The sequence below is a fragment of the Mytilus edulis genome, chromosome 10 (assembly GCF_963676685.1).
Source record: "Mytilus edulis chromosome 10, xbMytEdul2.2, whole genome shotgun sequence".
In the NCBI taxonomy this organism is placed as follows: Eukaryota; Metazoa; Mollusca; class Bivalvia; order Mytilida; family Mytilidae; genus Mytilus; species Mytilus edulis.
The window spans coordinates 6418345-6445912 of record NC_092353.1 but is presented as its reverse complement, the minus strand read 5'-3'; the positions used below and the strand labels follow the sequence as shown (position 1 = coordinate 6445912).

General features: G+C 33.5%; 1 protein-coding gene across 4 annotated transcripts; it reads right to left on the bottom strand.

Annotated features, from left to right (window-relative positions):
* LOC139493239 (uncharacterized) lies at positions 1 to 26848 on the bottom strand. Of its 4 annotated transcripts, none has more exons than XM_071281468.1 (6): positions 26706 to 26848; positions 20089 to 20233; positions 13031 to 13144; positions 12338 to 12463; positions 4169 to 4279; positions 1 to 37 (listed from the first exon to the last, which is right to left on the bottom strand). In XM_071281468.1, the coding sequence occupies exons 1-6, from the start codon at positions 26841 to 26843 to the stop codon at positions 27 to 29; spliced, it is 645 nt and encodes a 214-aa protein (XP_071137569.1). In that variant the 5' UTR covers positions 26844 to 26848; the 3' UTR covers positions 1 to 26. The 4 variants fall into 4 exon arrangements, with proteins under 4 accessions (XP_071137569.1, XP_071137567.1, XP_071137568.1 ...); XM_071281466.1 differs by lacking the exon at positions 1 to 37 and adding an exon at positions 618 to 860; XM_071281467.1 differs by lacking the exon at positions 1 to 37 and having other exon boundaries at positions 4073 to 4279.
* Between the last annotated feature and the right edge of the window lie 720 nt (positions 26849 to 27568).

Here is a 27568-nt window from a genome sequence, read left to right as displayed (position 1 = left end):
CGCCTCATCTGCAACATTCTTTGTACCTAAGACAAACCTATAAAACACAATAATTCATAAAAGTAAGAGCTTTACCTAAGGAGGGTCAACTATGCATGAAATGTAGGTCAAATTACATGATCCTAGACCATATAGTGACTGAGAAATGAACTTGACATAAACTTTAACCAAAGTCAATCAAGCATGAAATGTAGGTCAAATTGACCTATTTTGGTATGGATGCTGACAGGCTCCCAAAGTTACATCCCCACATCAAGTGACACGATCCTAGGTCATAAAGTATCCGAGAAATGAACTCGGATGTAAACTTTAACCAAAGTCAATAAAAGCATGAAATGTAGGTCAAATTGACCAATTTTGGTATGGATGCTGACAGGCTCCCAAAGTTACACTCCCACATCAAGTTATATGATCCTAGGCCACATAGTATCTAAGAAATGAACTTCGACGTAAACTTTAACCAAAGTCAATCAAGCATGAAATGTAGGTCAAATTGACCTATTTTGGTATGGATGCTGACAGGCTCGCAAAGTTACATCCCCACATTAAGTTACATGATCCTAGGCCACATAGTATCTGAGAAATGAACTCGGACGTAAACTTTAACCAAAGTCAATCAAGCATGAAATGGAGGTCAAATTGACCTATTTTGGTATTGATGCTGACAGGCTTGCAAAGTTACATCCCCACATCAAATTACATGATCCTAGGCCACATAGTATCTGAGAAATGAACTCGGACGTAAACTTTTAACCAAAGTTAATCAATGTGTACTTACATTTTTGATACTTACCAATCACTTGGTGTGAAAGTTGAAGGAGCCTTCCTTTTCCTCTTGCCAATTTTGAGTGATACAACTTCTATTAATTCATTATTATTATAGGTTCAAGATAGGAATTAAATATTAAACAAGATGAACTGTGAGCTATTACTCACAAAAGTCTACCCCCGCTAACCATATCATTATAGGATCTGCAAGTTCGTAAACAGGAAGTAGAAGAGCAGCAGACCTGAAAACCACTTACACAATACAGCACCCCAACCTGATACTTGATAACAAATATCTAATAGCTGTAATACATAGTAGTTGAGAAAAGTGTTACGAAAATTTTTCATTAATATCCCTGTCTAATTTATGTACTAAGTCCGTAAACAGGAAGTTGAAGAGCCACAGACCTGAAAACCGCTTACACAGTACAGCACCCCAACCTGATGCTTGATATCAAATATCAAATAGCTGTGATTCATAGTAGCAGAGAAAAGTCTTACGAAAATTTTTCATTAATACCCCTATGTCTAATATATGTACTAAGTCTGTAAACAGGAAGTAGAAGAGCGACAGACCTGAAAACCGTTTACATGGTACAGCACCCCAACCTGATGCTTGATACCAAATATCTAATAGCTGTGATACATAGTAGTTGAGAAAAGTGTTATGAAAATTTTTCATTAATACTTCTATGTCTAATATATGTACTAAGTCTGTAAACAGGAAGTTGATGAGCGACAGACCTGAAAACCACTTACACGGTACAGCACCCCAACCTGATGCTTGATACCAAATATCTAATAGCTGTAATACATAGTAGCTGAGAAAAGTGTTACAAAAAAGTGTTACGGATGGACTGACAGAGGACGGACTGACTGACGGACGGACGGACAGAGGTAAAACACTATACCCCCCTCTCCTTTGGAGCGGGGGTATAATTATTACTGTTAATTTACTTAGCTGGCACTGATAACGGTAATTAAAGAGAAATTTAAAATATGACAGGTGTGTTTTTTCTTTTATATTGTCTTAATTACATGTACTTAGCCAAGTGGCATTTATAACCATGCTAATTTTTATTCCGATTAAGTTGATGCCCTGACCTCTTTTGATCTCTAGTTAACACTTGCCAATAATATAAACATACAGACCATGAAAAGAAAACTTGTTAAGTATGAAAATGGGAAAGAACAAGAGCAAAGTCGGCTCTGGACCTGCAGCGCTGGCACTTCATGGAAACATAGGTGCTTACCAATCGCAGCATAATAGTATGTAGCATTGGATAATAAAGGGAATTGTGAAAACAAAAGGAAATTGAGTACAGGTTTTTTATATATAAAATGCAAGAAATATGACAATTTTAGCATGATATACATCTATTAAATTTTGGCCTTGGCAGCCATGTTGGTTGCCCGTCAAGGACTACGGATATAATTTTAAAAATAGATACCATAAGGATGATTGTGGCCAAGATTGGTTCCATTTGGCCTGGTAGTTTCAGAGGAGAAGATTATTATTTGCGAAATTTTAACCCTCGCTAACACTCGGGATTAAAATTTTACACAAACAATGCAACCCATGTTAAAATCTCCAATAAACCATGGCTGCCATGAATTATTTCTTAAATAGTCAAAAACGTTAAAATTGGCCAAAAATCATCATTTATGGGCAATAACCCCTTTGCGAGGGCATCCGACAATTTTGGCATAAATGGAACTTAGGTAGATTTTGACATTCTGAACATTTTTGCCTATGTCAGATTTTCTCTATCTGCAATGGTTTTCAAGAAATTAGTCAATATTTGCATTTTACCCCTATGTTCTATTTTTAGCCCTGGCGGCCATCTTGGTTGACTGACATGGACATCATACCCTAAGGATGATTGTGGCTAGGTTTCGTTCCATTTGGCCTGGCAGTTGCAGAGGAGAAGATTTTTGTAAAAAGTTAACGGACGATGACGAAGGACGCCAAGTGATGGGAATAGCTCAGTTGATCTTTCAGGTCAGGTGAGCTAATAAAAAGTAAAAGGGAACCAGGCATTACAAATTCCAGCCTAATTTTAAAATTTCAATTCAATCAGATGAAGCATTTTTGAATTAGTGTACAACATACAAGAAAAACGCATTTTTTTAACACCAAAGTCCCACAACTCTAGAACAACATATAGAAAAATCAGAAAAAAAACGAAAGAGAACCAGGCATTACCTATTCTAGCCTAATTATAAAATTTCGGATTAATCAGATGAAGCATTTTTGAGTTACTGTACGACATTCAAGAAAAATGGCATTTTTTGTAAAAATCAAAGTCCCATAACTCTGGACACATCGCAAAATTGGAAAAAACAAAAGGTAACCAGACATTACCAATTCCAGCCTAATTTTAAAATTTCAGTTCAATTGGATGAAGCATTTTTGAATTCATGAACGACATACAAGAATAAAGAGCTTGGCCGAGTGCACCATGATACGACCGCAATGGTCGACAAGTGTTCATTTGGGCAAGTGTTGACACACTTCTAAAGTGGACACAATAATATGCTTGACACAGTAATTTGCTGGACACAGAAATTACATTAGTACTAAAAAGCACCACTTTGGCCCCTAATAGGTTGGAAGAACTGCAAGTCCTAGCTCAAATCTGCTAAAATTCTCTATGTTGGAAATTTCATAAGGACTCTAAAGAAGAAAAAAAAACCTTTGAAATCGGACGAGAAATAAAAAAGTTTGTTTTTTGGGATTAAGCACCACTTTGGCCCCTAATAGCTCGGAAACGGTACAAGCTACGTTAAATCCGTCGAGACTCTACCAGTGCAAAAGTTCATAAGGAAAACAATGAAAAATGAAAAAATCAAAATGAAAATATGAAAAACAAAAATTTCATGAACAAAAAAGAGAAGTCCGTTTTAGCCCCTTTTAGCTCTGAAACCTTAAGTCCTAGCTCAAATCTGTAAAAATTCACTTTGTTGGAAAAAATATGACTACTTTTGACATAACTGAAAATCGAAATTGTCAATTTTATTTAATATAAAAAGAAATTCAGGTTTAAAGATATTTTTTAGCCTACAACTTTTGAAAATTTACTGGATTTTTTTTCCTTAAATTGACGATTGTTGTTGGAAGGGACTTGGACAATATTCATGACATGGTCAAATTACAACTAGATGGAAAATTAGACGCCTTTTTCGTGCCACCGTGACAATAAGTGAAGGGCATATTGTTTATACTGATCCATCTGTCCGTTTGATGTTTTAGAACAAAATAAAACATAAATTATGGATGGATGGACAACAGAGAGACGATAGATAATGGATGAAAATGCTTAGTGATGGCAAAAACTTGCAAGCCTTTCAGGCTAAGTGACCAAAACAGAAACCAATAATACAAATCAGCAATTCTTACTTTTCTTGTTTTCTTGCTTTTCAGCTACTTTACTGCTGCTTGGAGTATATATTTTTCTAGGAATTCTTTTCCTTTTTGGATAGGAAATTGGAGTTTCCATTGTTGGTAGATCTGCAAAAGATGAATATCATATTTGACAGATGTTTCACTATCAACTGTTTCATTACCAGGACCAAAATAAAAAAAATAATGTATGATCTGACAAAAAAAAAAAAACAAGCTGTGTCAAGTCTTGTATTGCTGTTTTATATTTCAGAATATTTATGTGTCCGTGTCGTTACCAATTCCACTCTGAATGTAAATCATAATAATTTTGCGCTTGACACGAACCAGCTAGTAACTATTGCAAGAAAGGTAACTAGAGGCTCCAAGGAGCCTGTGTCGCTCACCTGTTTTCAAATTTGTCTAAATCTTTCTTTGAGGATGATTTCAGACCCACTGGCTTTATTTTCTAGATCTTGTCCTACTTAACATTTTTGCTGTTCAAACTTTCAATATATCTATAACAGTTTAAAAGATACTTTTTAAAGCACTAAAATCGGTGAAAATATAAAAATAGAGGATATGGTAATAAACAAGTAATAAACATTTAAGGGCAATAAATCCAATAACAAGTGGTCATTTGAACTGTGTGTAGAGCTTTTATTGCTGAACATATTTGCAATCTAAAATATTTTTTTTTCTATCTATAATCACTGTGCTTAAACAGCTGTGGGTAACTTAAGTTACCCACAGCCCAAGATGGCGCAAGACATCTTCTGTTAATATAGATTTTAGTTATTTTAAAGCAAAACAAAGTTGTTTAACGAAGATAAAGCTTTCAAGAAGATGTATATCAGTTTCGCCCGCACTAATAAAAGTAGAAATAACTCAAGTATAAAACAATAAGTCGAAAAACAACTGATTTTAAAAGTCCAAAAGAGGTACGTAACTTTTACAAGAGATATCCGTAACTTTTTTTACGTAATTTACAGAGATGTCCGTAACTTCATGATGTGTCTTTAACTTTTCTCAGAATTTATATTGTTATACACAAAAATATAAAGGTAAGCTATGAAATATCGTAAGTTGGTATACAACAACATTTAGTTACAGTAAAGAGTAAAGGTTAACGCCTTACTTATTCCCAAAAACGGCAAGGGGAATTCATAGTCAGAAGTTCCAATTTTCGAAACGATCCCTTAAAGCAAAACACTAAACCCCTTCAACATTTTTTATTCTAGATTATATGTGATATCACTCTGTCTGTTTTACTCATAAAATTACAGCAACACAGTACTGCAACATACATTTTTACAATAACAAACCACGGCTGTCCTTCATCAACTAGTTTAAGATGAATATTAAGAAGCCGAAAAATCTGAACATGTAGCTTAAATGTTTTTCTTCTATGCGGTGCCAATATTCAAATTTTCAGATGAAATTACAAAAGGGAATAAACCGTACATTAATACTGAAACAATGAAAATATCTTAGCCTTATTTTTTAAGAAACCAGGACTAGTTGGGTTAATAAACTTTCTTCATTATTTACTTGTGTTACTCATCGAAACATAGTGCAATTACATATATGTAATTTCAAATAGATTTGCCAGGATCACATTGTTGTTTTTCTTCAAACAGTTGAAAATAAAATTTCTACTGGGATAATGATTTATTGAGTTCTTTGAAACCCTGTCTCTCCTTCGGTATCTGTTAATAGTGGAAAATCACTGGTATAAAGCCGATGCCCGTAAATGCACTTACGGTTAGACGTAGATGGCATACGAAAATATGGGCATTATATTTTCTAGCTTTTAAGCCTATAAAATTGTTACAATTGTTGAATTTTGCAATTTAGGAAAAGGTCAGTGTCTCAAGATTTAATATAGACCAGAATCATGTTTATTATATGTCTAGCTATTTCATTTTTAAAGCTCTTAGTGAGCTGTAAGATGCGTGTACCTGCTGCTTTTTCTACAGTTTAGATGCCCTTAACTTGTAAAGCGGATGCATGTAACTTGCAGATCTAATGATTGTAAATTGCAGTAGCTGAAGTTTATTGCATGTTTAATGTACAAATTATCCTGTATTGGTACACAATTTTATGTTTTATTTTCATGAACGTAGAGAGCGTGGCACTCTTCCTATACGAGGCATCGAATTTAACGTCCCTAATCTGACCGGACCTGACTGTGTATTTGTACATCCAGCACAGCTAAACGGACCAAAGTTAAGAGCTTAAGTTGGTATTATCCCCATGTTTGTGAGTGTCATTTTCTTCGGTGTCCGTGGAAAAGGAAAACAAATGTCAGATCATTATGTATAAAGAATCCTTATATACGCAAAAATTATGCATCCAAAGGCTACAACAGAAAAATTACCCACGGCCAGAGTTTTCGGTTAAGAAAAGTTACGGACATCTTTTGCCATTTTTAAAATTGTTCTTACGCTAAGCTAAGACAAAATGCATTACATTTTTTGTTTTCAGTTGATTATTTTGCCTTAGATACAATACATTGACAACTTGTAATGAATTATTAATGCGTAAATCTAAAGATATTTGATAAAATTAAAATCGCATTATTTTACGCCGCCATATTGGGCTGTGGGTAACTTAAGTTACCCACAGCCATTTAAGCACAGTGATAATAGTTTATGAGATAATAGCCAAAAGCATTCAAATTTGCCAAAAACTGTCATTTATGGCCAATAACCCCTATGCAGGAGTATCCAACAATTTTGACATAAATATAAATTAAATAGATCTTGTCATTCTGAACATTTTTGTCCTTGTCACATTTTCTCTGTTTGCAATGGTTTTTGAGATATTAGTCAATACAGTCGAACATGTTTTTCATTAACAGCCATATGTTTAATATATGTACTAAGTCCGTAAACAGGATGGCTTAGTATGACGGACAAAGGGACAGACAAAGTCCATGATTTGCTATTGGAAACCCCAGAAATTGGTAGGATCAAAATCTAAATTAGGAGGTGCACAATGGGAACATGTAACAAAGATTCTCTGACAGTTTCATGGAATTCCCTTCAGTAGTTTAGGGACGGAAGGATGAACGGACGGACACAACGAATACTATATACCCCGTTTTTTTAAGCGGGGGTAAAACTAAATAATGTATCAAATTAGTACAATAAAATATCAATGAAAGACTCATTTTTTTTTTTTACAAAATTTTAAAAATAAAGATTGATAGTCATGTTACTGTAAAGGACAGTTGAAAGTATAATTAAAGAAATTGTTCATTGAAACTTTAGGCCAAATTGTAATATATGGACTGGCAGGCCACTCCAGAAGGCCCTCAGTGTCTTGAACTATTTCTTAAATATTGACCTTAATCACATGAAATATTTGTACAAGGTAAATAAATCCTTGTATCCACCTCATCAAAAGTCATAAATTGTATAATATACAATTATGACCTTCATGGAAAGTTAATACAGTCAAACCTGTGAAAACCGGACCCTGAGTAATCCGGTTTCCTGTCAATTCCGGCCGAAAATTAAAGTCCCACTTCCTTCCCTTAATATTCTTTGCAAAAATGTCCCTTGTAAACCGGACCCTGTCTATTCCGAATTCCGATCTAATTATCGAGTCCCAATACAGTAAATTACTTTAATTATTAATTGTCAAAACCGGTTTGGCCTTTTATCATAACGGTATTGATTGATGTCAATCAACTGATCAAGTCGACAGAGATCCAACCACTTTTGAAACGAAAAAACTGCTATGGAAAATTAATCTTCAATGCCTACGGAGGAAACTTATGATGGACAGAAAAACAACTCGTGTTTATCAATTCAAACAATGTGGAGATTCCGACGCAAACAAAATCTGCGAAAGTGAAAATGAAGCCGCGAGCCAGAAACTTTAACTTCATATGAGTATTTCTTCACAAACATTAAATGTATGAATCATTTTTCAAATTCCAAAGATGATGGATTTCTTAACTTTCTCATACCAATGAGAGCAATGATTGAAGATGTTTCGTTCGTAGAAAAATGGTAAAAAGCAGGGACATGTCCAAATATATATTGTGTTCAAATCATCGGCACTCTAGGTTAAATAAAATTAGTTTCAAAATTTTCTATTATTCAATACACTAATTTATAATATGTCAGTAATCTACTGTACTATATAAGCTTATTATTTGTTAATTGCATGAAATATGCAGTTCTGTAAAATATCTGACGTCATGAACCACTGACTTCCTGTCAATCTGAAAACCTGAATAAACCGACCCACTGCCTAAACCGGCCCTTTTTGACGGTCCCAGAGGTGGCCGGTTTACACAGGTTTTACTGTATCCAAAATTGATAAATCGAGGAAGAGGTTATTTCCTGCGGGCATAGCCAAAGGGAAATTCCCCCTTTCGAGATTTAACAATTTTGGATATTAACTTTTCATGAAGGACATAATTGTTTTATTATACCACACTAAACATTGGACTTGTTTTAACCCATTTTACAAGCATCAGCGAAAAAGTTTCATTTCAAAAACTAACTAGTCTTTGAGACTTTCAGGAAATTTACCAAAGTTGGAATTGCAACTTTTGGAATCAGAGCATTTCAAAATATTTCATTAGTTTTTATGATATATATATATGGTAAGTCTTGTAGAATGATTCCAAAAATCAAGCAGTCTTTTTAAGACTTTCAGAAAATTTACAAAACTTGGAATTGCAATTTTTTGAAATCTTTGTGTTCCATGTAATTCCAATAAATAAAATGTAGCAAAAGAGATTAATTGCAAGTTAAATTTTGAAAAATTAATGAGTCTTTGAGACTTTCAGGAAATTTACCAAAAATGGAAATCTGAACATTCAAAAATATTTTGTTTGTTTTTGCAATGTAAGAATAGTAAGTTTTGAAGAACATTTTCAAAGATTTGCCAGTCTTTGAGACTTTCAGGAATTTTCTTAAAACTGGCATTGGCATTTTTTAAAAATCCAAGTGTGCATATCTTTTTATATGTTATTGTAAAACACAATTAGTTTCAAGGAACATTTCCAAAATTTAAACAGTCTTTGAGACTTTCAGGAAATTTACCAAAGTTGGAATTGCCATATTTGGAATCCAAACATACAGTATTGTTCCAACTGTTATACTAATACATAATAAAAAGCTTCGCCGAGCGCAGCATGATACGACCGCAGTTGTCGACAAGTGTTCATTTGGGCAAGTATTGACACACTACTAAAGTGGACACAATAATGTGCTGGACACAGTAATTTGCTGGACACAGTAATTTGCTGGATACAGTAATTAGCTGGACACAGTAATATACTGGACACAGAAATTAAGACCCTTGTAGCAGGGAAACCGTAAGTCCCAGCTTAAATTTGGAGAGAATCAAACGGGATGGAAATTTGTTAAGGAATCCAAACAAAAAAAATGTTGTAATTTGACGAGAAATAAAAAAGTTCTATTTTTGGAGTTAGCACCACTTTGGCCCCTAATAGCTCGGAAACGGTAAAAGCTATGTTAAATCCGTTGAGACTCTACCGGTGCGGAAGTTCATAAGGAACATAATGAAAAAAACAAAACCAAAATAAAATGAACCAGATGCTCCGCAGGGCGTAGCTTTATACGACCGCAGAGGTTGAACCCTGAACGGTTGGGGCAAGTATGGACACAACATTCAAGCTGGATTCAGCTCTAAATTTGGATTGTGATTAAATAGTTGACACAGCATAGGTTTCTGACACAGAATGAATGTGTTCTAATGAACTTAAAATTTTTGTTTTCTCTTAGAGCAATTCACTATGCTGTTGAATATTAATCCTCTCAAAACAAGAATGTGTCCTCAGTACACGAATGCCCCACTCGCACTATCATTTTCCATGTTCAGTGGACCGTGAAATTGGGGTAAAAACTCTAATTTGGCATTAAAATTAGAAAGATCATATCATAGGGGACATGTGTACTAAGTTTGAAGTCGATTGGACTTAAACTTCATCAAAAACTACCTTGACCAAAAACTTTAACCTGAAGCGGGACAGACGGACGGACGAACGGACGGACGGACGAACGGACAGAAGGACGGACGCACAGACCAGAAAACATAATGCCCCTCTACTATCGTAGGTGGGGCATAAAAATGTTTGAAATTTTTTTTTTTTTATTTATGAAATTTCAAATGAGAAAAATTGAACCCAATTTTTTTAATCACATCCCCCTTTCCCTTATTCCAAAACTAATCTCAATTAAAATTTCTAATGGAGTTTGCAACAATAACTACTCATTTAAATACATCATAAAATATTAAGATGTAAAAAAAACTGCTTGTTATCACTGAATGTTATTTATTATAATTTATCAGTTGGTAGTAAAAAGTGAATATACATTGTATATTGTATATAACAAAGATTTAAGTTGATTCTGAACAAAGAAAGATAACTCCAATTAAAAAAAAATCTTGCTATTGCACAATATTTTGCAATTAGATATTTCTTGCTTACTATTCTGGACAAAGAAAGATAACTCTAATTAAAAAAAAATTTGCTATTTCACAATATTGTGCAATTAGATATTTCTTGCCATTGCGCAATACTGTGCAATTGAAAAGACTTGCTATTGCACAACACTTAATATAATAATTTTAGATCCTGATTTGGACCAACTTGAAAACTGGGCTTATAATAAAAAATCTAAGTACATTTTTGGATTCAGCATATCAAAGAACCCCAAGATTTCAATTTTTGTTGAAATCAGACAAGTTTAATTTTGGACCCTTTGGACTTTAGTGTAGACCAATTTGAAAACAGGACCAAAAATGAAGAATCTACATACACAGTTAGATTTGGTATATCAAAGAACCCCATTTATTCAATTTTTGATGAAATCAAACAAAGTTTAATTTTGGACCCCGATTTGGACCAACTTGAAAACTGGGCCAATAATCAAGAATCTAAGTACATTTTTAGATTCAGCATATCAAAGAACCTAACTAATTCATTTTTTGTCAAAATCAAACTAAGTTTAATTTTGGACCCTTTGGACCTTAATGTAGACCAATTTGAAAACGGGACCAAAAGTTAAGAATCTACATACACAGTCATGACAGTTAGATTCGGCATATCAAAGAACCCCAATTATTCAATTTTGATGAAATCAAACAAAGTTTAATTTTGGACCCTTTGTGCCCCTTATTCTGTTGGGACCAAAACTCCCAAAATCAATACCAACCTTCCTTTTATGGTCATAAACCTTGTGTTTAAATTTCATAGATTTCTATTTACTTATACTAACGTTATGGTGCGAAAACCAAGAAAAATGCTTATTTGGGTCCCTTTTTGGCCCCTAATTCCTAAACTGTTGGGACCTAAACTCCCAAAATCAATACCAACCTTCCTTTTGTAGTCATTAACATTGTGTTTAAATTTCATTGATTTCTATTTACTTAAACTAAAGTTATTGTGCGAAAACCAAGAATAATGCTTATTTGGGCCCTTTTTTGGCCCCTAATTCCTAAACTGTTGAAACCTAAACTCCCAAAATCAATCCCAACCGTTCTTTTGTGGTCATAAACCTTGTGTCAAAATTTCATAGATTTCTATTAACTTAAACTAAAGTTATAGTGCGAAAACCAAGAAAATGCTTATTTGGGCCCTTTTTGGCCCTTAATTCCTAAAATGTTGAGACCAAAACTCCCAAAATCAATACCAACCTTCCTTTTTTGGTCATAAACCTTGTGTTAAAATTTCATAGACTATGTTAAATCCGTTGCAATATTACAGTTGCAGAATTTCATAAGGAACCTCGGCTCGGGAAATTTCACAGTCCCTTGACTGGTATTTTTCGCAAATACCCCTCCATAACATGATATATCTGTTCAAAATACCATGCCACTGCTAGACTTGGTACCCATAATGGGAGGTCATACTGTTGGAACCAACTTCCTATTGTAAATAGTTTGGAAGATTTCACCATTTTCTGCCTATCTCAAAAACGAAATTTCGCTCATAAATTTGCCCTAGGGCATGAATTTCATACCCTGATCACATACTCTAACATGCTACCAAGTTTCAAGTTTCCATCATTTCTAGTTTCTGAGATTTTGCATGACATTACATACATACAAACAGACGGACTGCATAACATACATGACATAATCCCCCCGCTTTCGCTTAGCAGGGGGGATAAAAACAGCACTTGACAATATTTATACCCTCTTCTTCATTGATAATATTCTCTTCTGAATCGATGAACTGTTCCCTCTCAAAATCTTCTTCTGCCTCTACACCTTCCATCTGAGTATTTCTATCTTCTTCTCTGTCTATTTCTAACTCTTTCTCTGAATAAGGAAAGATATTTCATTAACTAACATAAATTGCTTACCTGGATAGTCTTAACCAAACATATCAATGGCTAAATATAGCAATTTTAATGCCGTTTTAATTTTTTTTGTGTGATCTATGCATTCTTTTAGTAACAATTTTGAAGATGACTGAATAAAAAAAAAACTAGAGGCTCAGATGAGCATCAAGAATTGCCCATGGCAGCCAATTTTGTTGTCCAATCAGGACGAAATGAGGCAATTTTATAACAGACCTTACATAGATGCATCCTGCCAAGTTTGATTCCATTTAGCCCAGCGGTTTCAGAGGGGAAGATTAAAGTGTGATAAGTTATGATAGATGTTTCATGGTGGCAAAAGCTCACATTACCCTAATAATAATCTATAAAGCAATCAACAATGCTCATCTTTCATACATGTTGTCTGAAATAAATTAAATATTCTGCAATCATGGACTAATGCACAACATAATACATTAATCATTCAATTATTAAACAGAAATCAAAAACACATGTTTCTGAATTCACAATTCCATTTGTTTCTTTGGTAAAACTCTAAATTTACCTGAATCAGAGTCCAAAATGCATTGCAGTTGTTCTATTACCCTGGGCCTACTTATGACGTACTGCATCACCACAGATGGATTTGCATCTGCAAATCTGGTCCATTTTTCTTTAACTGAAAATATAAGATTTTCATCCAATGATAAACAGAGGACAGGTCTGAGCTTTTTTTTTGCAAAGGTTTATTTTGCCTCTCAAGCTTAAAATGACTTAATTGACAGTCCAAAATAACATTTGAAATTACAGATAATTTTATCAATACAAACTGAGGTGCTCAACAACCTACTTTGTTGACTACTCAATAACCTATATTGTGGTCAACACAGGAATTGTGTTACCAGTAGCTTGCTTCATACAGTAATGTGTTTGATATGCTTACTTTCTTGACAGTCTAACTTGCTTGCCACGATTATGTTGGTAGTTCACTATTATTGAAATATATTGGAAATCAGAATTAGAATAAACAGCTGCGCCACAAGTGCAATATACGCCCATTCCGAATTTTTTTTATAGTTCATTTCAAAACATATGCAGTGGAACCTGTCTTATCCGACACACCTCGGGACCAGAGAAATATGTCGGATTGGACAGGGTGTCGGAATACTCGGGTTTCACATTTGATAAAAGTGAAATAAGCCTGTAAGATACAAACGTGGGCAATAACACCCAAAATAGGTTTTACTAAGGAGATCCTTTAAAGAAAAATAGTGTTTATGAAACATTACACCACATCAAGTACGAATTCCCAAGATCTCGTAAATATTTAGTACGATAAATTTCAGTGAGATTGACAAGTTCTTAGAACATTTACAGTGTTAGTCTTCATCAATTGTTTAACTATTTTCCCAGTCATGGTTATTTGTATCATTTAGTCGGAATATCGTCTTCGACACTGGTTACATAAAGTAAACTGTCAAAATGAAAGCGTTTCACAGTCCAATTAGCAATATTTCTTCGTCTGGATTTTTTTCCCCAACAATTTACTCACATTGAATTAAGAAAGACATTATGAAAAGTATGTATTAAGATTTATATATTTTCCATATGTTGTAGAAATGTTTTTATCCCGTACTGAGCCTCAAATTTCCTATCCGATCAATAAAAAATAACAAGATATTTGTGTACACAGGTAATGGATTAAATTACCTTTAAATGCATGAAATACACCTGACTGAATTATGATTACCTTGTTTATAAATTGATTAAGGAGATCAAAGGGTCGGATTAAACAAGTATAATTAGAGTACTTATGAAGGCTGGGACTTGAAAATGCTGTCGGATTACGGAGTAGACGGGTGACGGAATACAGAAGATTTTTTAACAAAGAATGTTAAAGAAAACTTTCGGGACCAGTAAATTTTGTCAGATTTCACAGGATGTCGGAATATTCAGGTGTCGGATTAAGCAGATTCGACTGTAATTATCAGATCATGTCTATTTCAAACAAAACAAAAGAAGAAACACTATGTGAATTTTAAAAGCAAACAGACAATTATTTTTATAAAAATAAAATTTAATAAAATAATGAAAAAAATAATAAATTAAATATAGAACCAAAAAAAATCTAAATGAAAATAGGAAAAAAATATTCTTTAGTTATTCACAAAAAAAAAGTAAGTTACTTAGTCCGCTCCCAACTCCAGAACTCTAAAAGGACAATAGGGAAAATAACAAAAACCAAAGGCATTTACTCTACATAGGACCTACATGTAACATCATGTTAAAATTTAGTAAGAATTGGTCAAAGTAAACTTGAGTTTTTGTGAAAAATGTCAATTTTCAATGAACAAAGTCCCATAACTCTTGAACGACAAAAGTGAAAATCAATGAACCGTAACAAGACTCAAACTCAATCTGTAACATCAATAAATATCTATATACCAAAAATCAGTTCAATATCTCAAGGTGTTTAGTAAAAAAGTCTGGAAAACTGGTTGTTGCGCAACAAGTCAGAATGACAAACAAGGGTAAAACTTAAAACTATATGTCCCGACCACTTTGGTAACTTCCGTAAAAATTATTCAACCACAACCAAAGTAGAACTTAATCTGTAACTTCTCATGATAAGACCACATACCAAAAATATAATCAATTGGTTGAACATTACAAAAAAAAGTGTGGAATACTTAAAATTCACTGTAATTTTGTATGTATAGAAATATTTTATATTTTGGGCCACTTTTACCTTTTACCTATGTCTTTTACTTTTTATTGTTTTATATTTGGTTTGTTTAGCCCCACTGCCAGTGGTTTTACATTTACAATTTCTTTGATATTGAATTTTCTATGTCCAAGGGCCGTAGCTTCCGTGAAAATCATTGAACCGTAACCAAACTCTAACTTAATCTGTAACTCTTCATAATAAGGCTACATACCAAAGATATTATCATTTGGTTGAAGCATTACCAAAATAAAGAGCTACGCCAAGCGCAGCATGATACGACCGCAGTGGTCGAACAGGTGTTCATTTGGGCAAGCATTGACACACTACTAAAGTGGACACAATAATATGCTGGACACAATAATATGCTGGACACAGTAATATGCTGGACAGAGAATTCTGATTAGTAATAAAATCAAAGAGCTGAAAGCTCTGAAGAAAAATGACGCCACTGTCTCTAATATTGGGATAGTTTTTATGCAAGTCTTGATTTTCACATACCGTAATTAGTTTAACAATGCAACATGTATCGTTAGCATATAATTGATATTCGTATATGTGTGTGTGTGTGAAGTGAAGGTGACAACTGGCTGGTTTTTTAAGACAAATGAATAGGTCAAGACTAGCTGAATTGTACAAATAAATACTGTAGAAATGCTTGTATATTTCTCACTGGTACATAGTCTGAATCTGAGTCCGTTCGCTTCCATTCACGTTTGCGCCCACTCATTTTCACCCCTTTCACTTTCACACCCTACATGTTCGCACCCAATCTTAATTGGTTTTGTGTTTAATAACTATGTAAGCAAGTGTTTTCTTATAAGTATAATTGTTGTCATTGTCTCAAAATAAAGTGAGACAGCAATTTTTTTTTTGTGTTGAATAAATCTTAATTATGTTTTGGATGAGGTATTGCTAAAAATAATAATAATCCTTTCTAAATAAAGTGGTATTTTGTCAACGTTTTATTTTGTGTTGAATAACTCTTAATCATGTTTTGGTTAGTGTATTGCTATAACTTGTTTCATTGACTTGTTTCAAAATGAAGTGAGATTCTGACTATGTTTGTTTCTGCGTGTTGAATAAATTTTATCATGTTTTGGTTATATTAGTGGATTGCTATATTTTGGTTTCTATGTTTTATTGTTTCGTTGTTTCAGATCAATGGGACCAAGCTGTTAAAAACAATTATCTTTTGTGTTTTTTCCTTTAAAATCTTCAATGTTTTACTCATACCAAGCTATAAATACATTCAGTATTTACACCAAAGCAATTTAAAACAACAACCATAATTTTCCAATTATTCAACTTGAATTTGAATTAAAATTGGGCGTGAACATGGTGAATGAGTAGAGTGTGAATGTGCGAACGTGTAGGGTGTGAAAATGTATTGGGCACAAACAGACCTGATGCCACACAGTCTGAACCCCCTTCTCCCACAAAATATTAAGTAAATAATCTTTTTGTTACTGCTATCAAAGGTCTAATGAAACTCAGATAGTTTCAAACATTTGTCAAAGAATTCTAGTCAAACTGGCACCTAGTTAAATTGGCACCTGAACATCGTAGGAAGGCGTCCCAGAAAAATAATAAAATAGCCTTGCCAGGACTAATACATGAGATATTGTGTATTTTTCTGCATTATTTTAACCAGTTGAGCATTTTACAGGATTGTTGGTTTAATGCTGTTTAAACTTTACTGAAAAACAAACACCTTAAATTTGCTAATTATTTGGCATGAAAGTTTGATTTATTGAAAGGGACTCATAGTTTTCCATTTTATTTTAATAATTGACTTGTTTTTACAATTACACAAATTGTCTAATTGTTAAAACAACAGCTTTGGTAAGGGCTTCGTTGTTTACCTTTATACACTACATATTCACTTTCGTTTCGTGGTTTACCAAAATACACAACAACATATTCACTATGTACTTGGTAACAGTAATTAATTAATTGAATAGAAAATATTATATCAAATATTATTGGATGCCGAATTGACGTCGAATATGTGCCGATTTGACTAGATGCCAATTTAACCAGGTGCCGACTTGACTTGTACGTTTCAATTCCTCTGCGATCGTTTGCGGTATTTTCTTGAGAAAACCTATTTTCCATCATCAAAGAGAAGAAGAAACTGCTTTAAAATGATTCTGGAACGCTTCATGATTGTTAAAATAAGTTTAATTCACTCAAAAACAATTTTAAAACTTGCGATTAAACAGGAAGTTTCCAAAGCACGTGTAAAAGAAGAAATTAACCGGTGAGAGTGGAAATCCGTATATGACAGATATCCCTATAGTACGACTTTGAAAGTAAAACAGTTCAATCCTTTTGTAAAACAATCTTTAATATACCTATCACATTAATGTTTGAATGGTCTTAAGCTTATTCAAACCATATAAGTCGGTATGAAACACCAAAACGGAATGAACAATAACCGATTACGTTTTGTAGTTTACAAATTCTAAAACTGGTTCCCGTCAAACTACAACACTTTGTTCGAGTGTAGTGGAATACAAGCAAAAACCAGTGTAAACTGGGTCCTGGCTGGTTTAATACTACACAATGATGCATAATGATAACACAAGCAGATTCCAGTTTGTTTGGAAAATAGGAAATACGAAACCAAGCGCGGTAGGCAGAGCAATGTAATGAAGTTCAGGTCGGCAGTTATGGAACAATGACTGCGTCATTTTCCAAAAACTTTTTTTTGGTTTTTTTTTTATTTAGCACCACTTTGGCCCCTTATAGCTCGAAAACGGTAAAAGCTATGCTAAATCTGTCGTACTCTACTGTTGCGAAAGTTCATAAGGAACATAAAGAAAAACTAGAAAATGTGTCTGTAAGCCACAGATGCCCTGCCATTAAGATCAATATGAGGTTCCATGTTGTCTCATGTAAAAATTTACCAAAATGCTGCTGAAAAGAGCTGTATGGCAAATTTAAACCAAAGTCACTCAAGCATAAGATATGTCAAAGTGACCAAAAAGAGGTCAAACTGTGCTGCACTGTGCAAGAATACTACAACAGTGTAATATCATTGATACACTACCACAGATTCTGAGAAATGGCAGTAAATGCAAAACTTAACCAAAATCATTCAAGCATAAAATGTAGGTCATGGTATTCTAGAAGATGCTGAACTGTGCTGCACTATGCAAGGACACTACAATACATTAATATCATTGATATACTACATTAGGTTCTTGAGAAATAATCCTCGACACAAAACTTTACCAAAATCACTGAAGCATAAAATGTAGGTCATAGTGACCAAAAAGATGCTGAACTGTGCTGCACTAAGCAAGAACACTACCAATAGTCTAATATCATTGATACACTACCATAGGGTTCTGAGAAATGGACCTATACACAAAACATAACCAAAACCACTGAAGCATAAAATGAAGGTCATATTGACCAAAAAGATGCTGAACTGTGTTGCACTAAGCAAGAACACTACAACAGTCTAATATCATTGATGCACTACCATAGGGTTCTGAGAAATGGACCTAAACGCAAAACTTAACCAAAATCACTCAAGCATAAAATGTAGGTCATAGTGACCCAAAAGATGCTGAACTGTTGAACTGTGTTACACTACATAGGAACACCACAGTGGTGAAATATCATTCATATATTACAATAGGTTTCTTCACAATGGTCATTTATGAAAAAAGTTATTGAAGTCAATCAAGCATGAAATGTAGGTCAAATTGACCCAAATGTTGTTGATCAATGTAGTACTATTTAAGAAGAATATACTGATGAAATATCATTGGTACATCATTATCACATTCTGAGAAATGGACCTTAACGCAAAACTTAACCAAGATCGGGACAGACGGACGTACATACGTATGTACGGACGGACAAGGGTAAATCTATATGCCCCTTTCACTTCGTGGCGGGGCATAAAAAACAAAACCAAAATAAGATGAAAAATAAAAATTTGACGAACAAAAAAGAGAAGTCTTTTTTAACCCCTTTTAGCCCCTTATAGCTCAGAAAATGTAAGTCCTAGCTCAAATCTGTTAAAATACACTATGTTGGAAATTCATAATTTGCTGTTATACATTTTGAAATTGTTTAAAACACTAAGGTTTTTCTACTTCAAGGCATAGGATTTCCTTGGTCTTATTTTGGTGCCCTGTTTCGGTATATTTTGGGTTTATAAGCTCTTCAACTTTATAGTGATTTTGGATTTGCATAGTTTTAGATACATGTAAGAGCGTCACTGATGAGTCTTTTATAGACGAAACGCGCGTCTGGCGCAGAAAAAATCTTGCCTTGAACTTTGATGTGATTTATTTTTTTAACACCATGATGGTTTTCACTGCTGGTGGAGGTATTCTTCCTAGAGGTTAACCCGCTCCGCTAGTCAACACTTCGGTGCTTACGTGATTCATCAAACTAAATGTGCTGTTATAAATTTTGAAATTGTTTAAAACAATAGTTTTTCTACTTCAAGGCATAGGATTTCCTTGGTCTTATTTTGGTTCCCTGTTTCGGTATATTTTGGGTTTATAAGCTCTTCAACTTCATAGTGATTTGGATTTGCATAGTTTTAGATAAGAGTGTCACTGATGAGTCTTTTATAGACGAAACACTCGACTGGCGCAGAAAAAATCTTGCCTTGAACTTTGATGTGATTTTGGTTTTTTTTATGACTGGAAAATGTAATTTTAAGAATCATGAGAATTGAATGCAGATTTTTTGCATTTTATGGGCGTGTAAAAGCGTTGACCGTGCGCACATTTTTTGTATGAAGCGCTTCCACGCTTTATATAAAATGTGCTTCGGTCAACGCTTTTACACGCCGATAAAGTACAAAAAATATGCATTCAATTCTTAAATCAATGTGCATATAAACATGATAAACATCATAAACTCACAAGATTCCACAGGTGCACACGTCTTTCTTGTTATGAAATTTTTTATCCAGGTGTAAAGTCTATTCTTTTCTTTCCTTTTCCTTGAATTCTGTCCACAACTGTCCTTCTCATCTAGAGGGGGACTGTCATACTTGGTTCCTACTTCCTAAAGATAACACACATGAAAATCAATATTCAGCAGTTACAAAACTGTACACTAAATAATAATATACATGTATGTATGCAAGAGCAAAACAAGAAATCTGTGTGAACTGATGCTTATTAGTGATACTCCGCTCCCGAACTTTGGCGCTAAATACGGAAAATTGAATAATAGATAGAAATAAAATTGTATAATAATAACATCATGAAATAATGGGTGAGATATCACTGATGAAGATGCGTGTCAAAATTCTTTCAAATCTCCTTCCCAAGGGTATGAAGTTAAACTTGTAAATGTATTGAGTCTGCAATGAAATTCTTGTTCCATATTAAATCTAACTTGAAACTATGAGCACAACTCTATACCCCACCCCTTTTTCCCTCTCACTTGCCTAACCCTATAAGTCATGAGACTTACATCTGATATCGCAAGAAGTTCATCTTCCAATGATACAACCACCTAGGCTCTACAGTACAAAAGCTATGACATGAAGAACATGAAGAAGAAAAGCTTTAAAAATTATAAAGAAAAAAGTGGATGACATTTGGTACGTGACACATCATCTTCGTTTTGCTATCATGAAGATCAAAGTCAAGGTCATTGTGACATAATTTCATTCGTGACACATCCACCTCCCGTATATGATTCATCCACATACCAAGTTTGATAATCCTTTTTTTTTTTATTTTTTATTTATTTTTTCAATAGTCAGGATTTAACATCACCCTTACAGCACCACCTGACTAGGGTGTTACAGGGTTTCAAATATATAACAACAAAAGACTATTGTTTTATCAAGATTTACACAAACTAAAAAAATAAATATTTTGAAAATCTTTTTTTTTCTCTCTCTCTCTCTTTCACACTCTCTCTCTCCTTCTTTCTCACTCTCTCTTTCTCTCTTTTTTCACAATCTCTTCATATAGAAATATCTATAGATTATTTTAAAATAGAAGAAAAAAAAAAAAGAAGGTTTACATGTGCTATGCATATATTACATGTTGTTTGCTCTGTTCCATAAATAGGTCAAAAAGATATATATATTGATATAAATTTGGTTGTTAGATTACCATTCAGGATAAATAATAAGCATAGGGGCCCAAAGTTTTTCAAGTTCAAAAACTTTGTTGTATTTTCTTGCTGTATATAACTCTAAGTTATAAAAGTTTCTCAGTCTATTTTTTAATTCAATTGCATTTGGAAGCTTTTCTTCTAGCTTGCATTTATATATGTATTTTTTGGCAAAAATTACAAGAAAATTTAAAAATAAGCTTTCTTCTACAAAACCAAGAAAAAAGTTTTTTTTGTTAAAATCAATGTTAACATAGAAATTTTTCAGGCAAGCACAAAACAAATATAAAAAATTTGATGTCACTTGACAATCATAAAATAAATGTCCAATAGTTTCATCTTCACATCTACAAAAAGAACATAACTTTGTATCTTTGATTTTAATCTTATATAAAAATGTATTTGTAGGAATAGTCCTATGTAAAAACTTATATTGGAAATTATACAAATATGTATCTCTACAACATTTCTGAAGTATACAAAAGTATTTTCTCCCAGTCTTCAATGTTAGAATGTAGATCATCCTCCCATTTTGAAAATTTTACAACTGGAGGATGTGCACATTTTACAATAAGATTATTATATATGAATTTGATATTTTTACTGCTAGTAATTTTCTCCAAAAAATTTTCCTGCGGAGTAAAATTTTCTAAGTCAGTATCAGTGTTTTCCCTAATACACTGTTTTACCTCCATAGGGATATTTGATATTAAACTGTAATAGTGCATATAATTATTTGTCTGAACTTTTTGTTTAATCTGATCAAATGTGAAAAAATCTCTTCTTTGATGGTCAAAAATGTGACAGAGGTTTTGCACACCGGCAACTCCCCATCTGTTATATAATGGGAAATCTTCTGTTTTCACAAAATTCAAGATATCCATCGAGAGACACTCCTTGACATCAGTTTTAACGTGTGGTTTAGATGAGTGTAAAGCTTGAAAAACATCTTTCCAAAAAGGATTGCTGAGTTGATTTCCAATCTCTAAAAATTTGAAATTTTGTAAAGAAAAAGATCTTGCACCCCCAAATTTTTTCAATATCAACTTAAGAATATTTTGCCAGTCCCCATTCAAATTTGAAAAAAATCGCCTCACCCAATCGACTTTAAGATAAAAGTTGAAAGATTGTAAATGAACCATTTTCAAACCTCCCTCCTTTTTATCTGCAATCAGTGTATCACGTTTGATTTTTTCTGTTTTTCCATCCCATATAAAATTAAAGAATAATCTGTTGATTTCATTCAACATGGATTGACATATATTAGGTAAAGATGTAAGCAAATGAATCAATTTCGGAAGTGCAAGAGTCTTAATAACAGTAACCTTGCCAAGTAGTGTTAGCTTCCTATGCTGCCAACTTTTCAATAATTTTGAAATATCAATGATTTTTGCTCTGAAATTCAAACTGGGCATACACTCTAGATCCAAAGAGAAATTTAATCCTAAAACCTTAAAGTTTGAACAGGACCAGCTTAGATTTGTTTCAGGACATAAAACCAAGTCAGAATATCTCTTACTTCCAATCCAAACAACTTTTGTTTTAGTTGTATTTATCTTTAATCCTGAGACTTTGTGAAATTTTTCAAAACAAGAAAGGGTCTCTTTTAATGAATCTTCACTTCCATCCAGTGTAAGAAACGTATCATCTGCATACTGACTAATGAGTGGCAGATTCCCATTTATATTCACCCCTTTTATTTTTGGATTCCCTTTTAGCTGTATGGCAAGTAATTCCACCCCAATAATAAACAAATAGGGAGATAACGGGTCCCCCTGGCGACAGCCTCTTTCAAGGTTGAAAAATTGGGACATATTACCATTATTAATGACACAGCTCTTTGCATCTGCATAAAGCACATCAAACCATTTACAAAAAGAAGGACCAAAATTAAAACTAATCAAAGCCTGCTTTAAAAAATCCCATTCTATAGAATCAAAGGCTTTTTCGAAATCTACTAGTAATAACAATCCTTCTATATCATTTTTTTCTAGATAGTGCATTAAATCATATAGAAGTCTAGTGTTCTCTCCTATGAATCTCCCTTTCATAAAGCCCTTTTGTGTGTCACTAATAATGGCGAACAGTACCTTTTTAGCTCTACCAGCAAGAACTGCAGATGCAATTTTCATATCTGTGTTCATTAAGCTGATCGGTCGCCAGTTACCCATGTACCTCCTATCTTTCCCTTCCTTAGGAATACAAGTAATAATACTTTGGTATTGAAAATCTGAAAAATGGCCCAACTCATATCCAAATTGCAGAGATCTAAAGACAAATGGACCAATATCTTTCCAAAAAAATTTGAAAAAATCCACTGTAAATCCATCAGATCCTGGAGACTTTCCATTTTGCATCTGTTTTAAAGCTTCCCCACATTCCCTAAAAGATAAGTTTCCCTCACAAAGAAGTTTTTGTTCTGCACTGAGTTTTATGTCATGTTTAAAAAACTGATTGTCATCATTACTGAATGACTTAGATGTATAAAGTGTCCTATAAAACTGCTCCTGTTCAAACAATATTTTAGATTGATCAGAAATTTGATTACCTTGGTCATCAATGAGTTCAGTCATGGTTTTATTTAAGAAGGCTTTCTTTTCTAACTTACAAAAATAGTTAGTGCATCTTTCTCCATTCTCATGCCAATTTACACGAGAACGGAGAATAAGGCCCTCAACTAATGTCTGTCGTCGCTTCTCTAATTCACACTTTTTCTGATTGAGTGACGTCACATTAATTTCGCTAGGGTTTAAATTTACACTGTTTTCTAAAGACTGGATTTCTAACTCCAGTCCCTTGAAAACATCTTTTTCTTCCCTTGATTTTTTAATACAGTGGGAGATAGTAAGACTACGAATCTTCATTTTTAGAACCTCTAAAAATAGCTGATCACTGCAAGATAACTGAACATGAAGAAAATCTTCGGAATCACCCCCAGAGAAATACTCAGAAACAGTGTCTCTGATGCAGTTTATAACTAAATCTCCATATGCAGGTTCTCTTAAAAGCTGAGAATTAAATTTCCAGTATCCTTTGCCCCGCTTAGCTAAGGATGCTGTAAAAGTAAATATAATGGCAGAGTGATCTGTCCTGTATCCAGGAATAATTTTTGTTGATTCCATCAATGTAAAAAGGTCCTCAGATACAAGATAATAATCAAGACGGCTCTGTTTAATGGGAGATTTCTGACGCCATGTAAATTTTCTATCACTAGGATAACAAGTCCTCCAAGGGTCTAACAGCAAAAGTGTGTCCTTAATTTCATCAATCTTTCTCCTGGAGTTGGGGTTTCTGTCATGTATTACATTATAAGTATCTTCATTCTTATCCTGCACTACATTCCAGTCACCCAAGAAGATGAAACTTGTATTCGAAAATCTCATAGTTTTCTGTAGGATATCACAGAAAAAATCTGGTTTATCTGTGTTATAACCATATAAACATACCAAAGTTAACCTTTGATCGTATAGAGTCACGTCTAATATGATGTATCGTCCATGTTGGTCTATAAGAGATTCATGAACTTCGTAATCATAACCCCCTCTGAACATGACACAAACCCCAGCACTTCTACTATCACCATGACTGAAGTAACACTGATGACCCCATTCATCCCCCCATAAGATTTCAATATCTCTTGTACTGTGTGTCTCTTGAAAACACACAATCGAACTATTTTTTGATTTCGCCCAGTTGAAGACATCAGATCTTTTCTTAGCACTAGAGAAAAGACCCCTAACATTCATTGACAAAATTTTTATATGATTATCCATTATGTTATATTGACTTGAGATACAATATTTTTGTCTATACACAAGAGCAAGCAAAACAATGTAATACAATGAAATAAACTTAAATAAACTACATTTGCACAATCATTTACACAATCATTCTCTCTCACATTTATACTGTTAAGATAACCCACATCCATATAGATGTTCTCTTTGATGTGTTGCAGCTTTTATGGCATTAAATACTACAATTCTGAAATGCATGTTATTTTCACTAACAAAAATGACCTTCTATTTTAATTGATTCAAAAAAAAAAAAAAAACCAGAAATTCTTATATACACAATGTACAAGAGATAAACAAAAAGCTTAATTTAAAGTAAATATGTTGAAACAAGGAATTGAATGCTTGTCAAAAGATAATAATTGAAAGGTCATTATTAATCATAAATTTCACATTGAAAAAACATTAAAATGAAAATTTTAAGTCTAATAGCCCCCCCCTCAAAAAAAAAAAAAAAAAAAAAAAAATAATGAAAATTTGGGTGCATAGTTCCCATAAATACTAGTATGTTTTGAGTGTAAGTAAGATATCATATATTAAAACAATTAAATTTCAGTTGAAATGTATCTGTCATAGTCAAATATGTTCCTCAATTAGTTAACAGCTATTTCAATCGCTTAGCAATGTCATCAAAAATATCAAATTTCAAACGTCTACCTGCTTCAGTTTTCCCATATACAGCACAATTAAAATACCAAGCACTATCAAGTTGATCACTATCACGAAGTCTAGTAATCAGTTCCATGTTGGATTTTGTAACATCATCAACTAGTCTAAAAGTGCATTGTTTAGGCATGTTTTTCTTTTCTCTCATAATGCGGTATTTCACTTCAGAGTTGAGGAGTTTTACAATGACTGGTCTATGTTGTCCTTGTTTACCTGGTATCCTATGAATAGCCTGGATTTCATCAGGTCGAATGTTTACCTTTAAAGTGTCTTTAACAATTTTACTTTTAAAGATCTCTCTTAAATTTTCATCATTGTTTTCTGGGAAATTCATCACTTTTATGTTGAACTTTCTACTATACTGCTGGTTATAGTTAGACATTTGTAATGCTTGTTTGGAAATAATACCATTATCTTTAACATTTATCTGAAGTTCATGGATCATTTTTCTTTGGCTAGCGATCAACTCTCTTAAGCATTCATTCTCTTTTGACAGTTCTTCAACAGCTTTTGTCTGCTTATTTGTCTTATCTTTTAAGTTACCTTCTATTTCTTTTTTCATGCTATCAACCAATTTAGTGACGATTGATAGTTTGATAATCCTACAATGTAGGTACTAAGGTACAAAAGTTCTGCTCAGGACAATGAGCAGGACGGATGGACAGACAGACAGACAGACAGACAGAGGTGATTCCTATATACCCACACAAACTTCATTTGATGGGGTATAAAAACGTCAAATAATGCCTTCAAGTTTTTACATGATGTTAACAGTCTACAAACAAACATTTGGAACCATCTTATATTCTTACAGGGTATAAAAAATTGTCATGCATGTCCATCAGACAAACATATATTCCTAAAATTGAACAACAGTAAAAACAGCAGTCTACATGTAGTCAAAATCTTTTTACTACCTGTCTATATCCTACTATAGTACAAACCTGAACAATGTCAGTTTCTGTTTTCATTTCCAGATATATTTTTAAAATATATATCTCCAGGGGTGATGTCTTTGGTGTTTTTTTTATGACTTCCATCAATTTTTCTTCAAACAAGATAAATGGGGATGTAGGTGCCATGCTCATAAACTATAAAAAAAAATAAACACAGATTTGTTACAACAATATCATCTTTTGAGGAGAAACACGTCACATTTCAGCAATGCGTATTGCACACATATTTGTGTCAGGATGTTAGTGCTACAGATACATGTAGTGAATACGGCAATAGTGAATAATCAACAATAAGGGATTCTACACTTCAAGAGGATTTTCCAACTGAAGTGGTTCATCTGGTAAAGGTGGAAAATACGGGGGGGGAGGGGTCCGCCACTGTCTCACCATTTCTCCATAATTATTTTTATGGTTGTGTTTCCTATTCTTATCGTTGCGTTTTGTTGTTAGCGCCTTATGACAAATCCATTAAATATGTGCATGATGTGTACACTGGTTTTGCTGACGTATCTATTATACAATAAACTGCATATCGGAATCGGTTTTTGAGATCCGGATTGGACACGACTGGTGTGCGACTAAACCCGAGACTCGCCGAGCGTTTTACACTCCTACCTAGGAGTCTACTCCCGTATTCGGAAGAAGAAATATTTAAAATTTAACTGTCGAGAGTGGATAAATATCGTATTACACGAGATTTGGTGGTGGAATCTGTTTATCTAATGATTTTCTAACAATAGAAGAAGAATACGCAGGCAAATAAAGGCAACAGTAGTATACCGCTGTTCAAACTTATTCCTTCTTTGCGACTGATCTGCAAAAAGATGTGTTCTTTCTATGTGATGTCATCA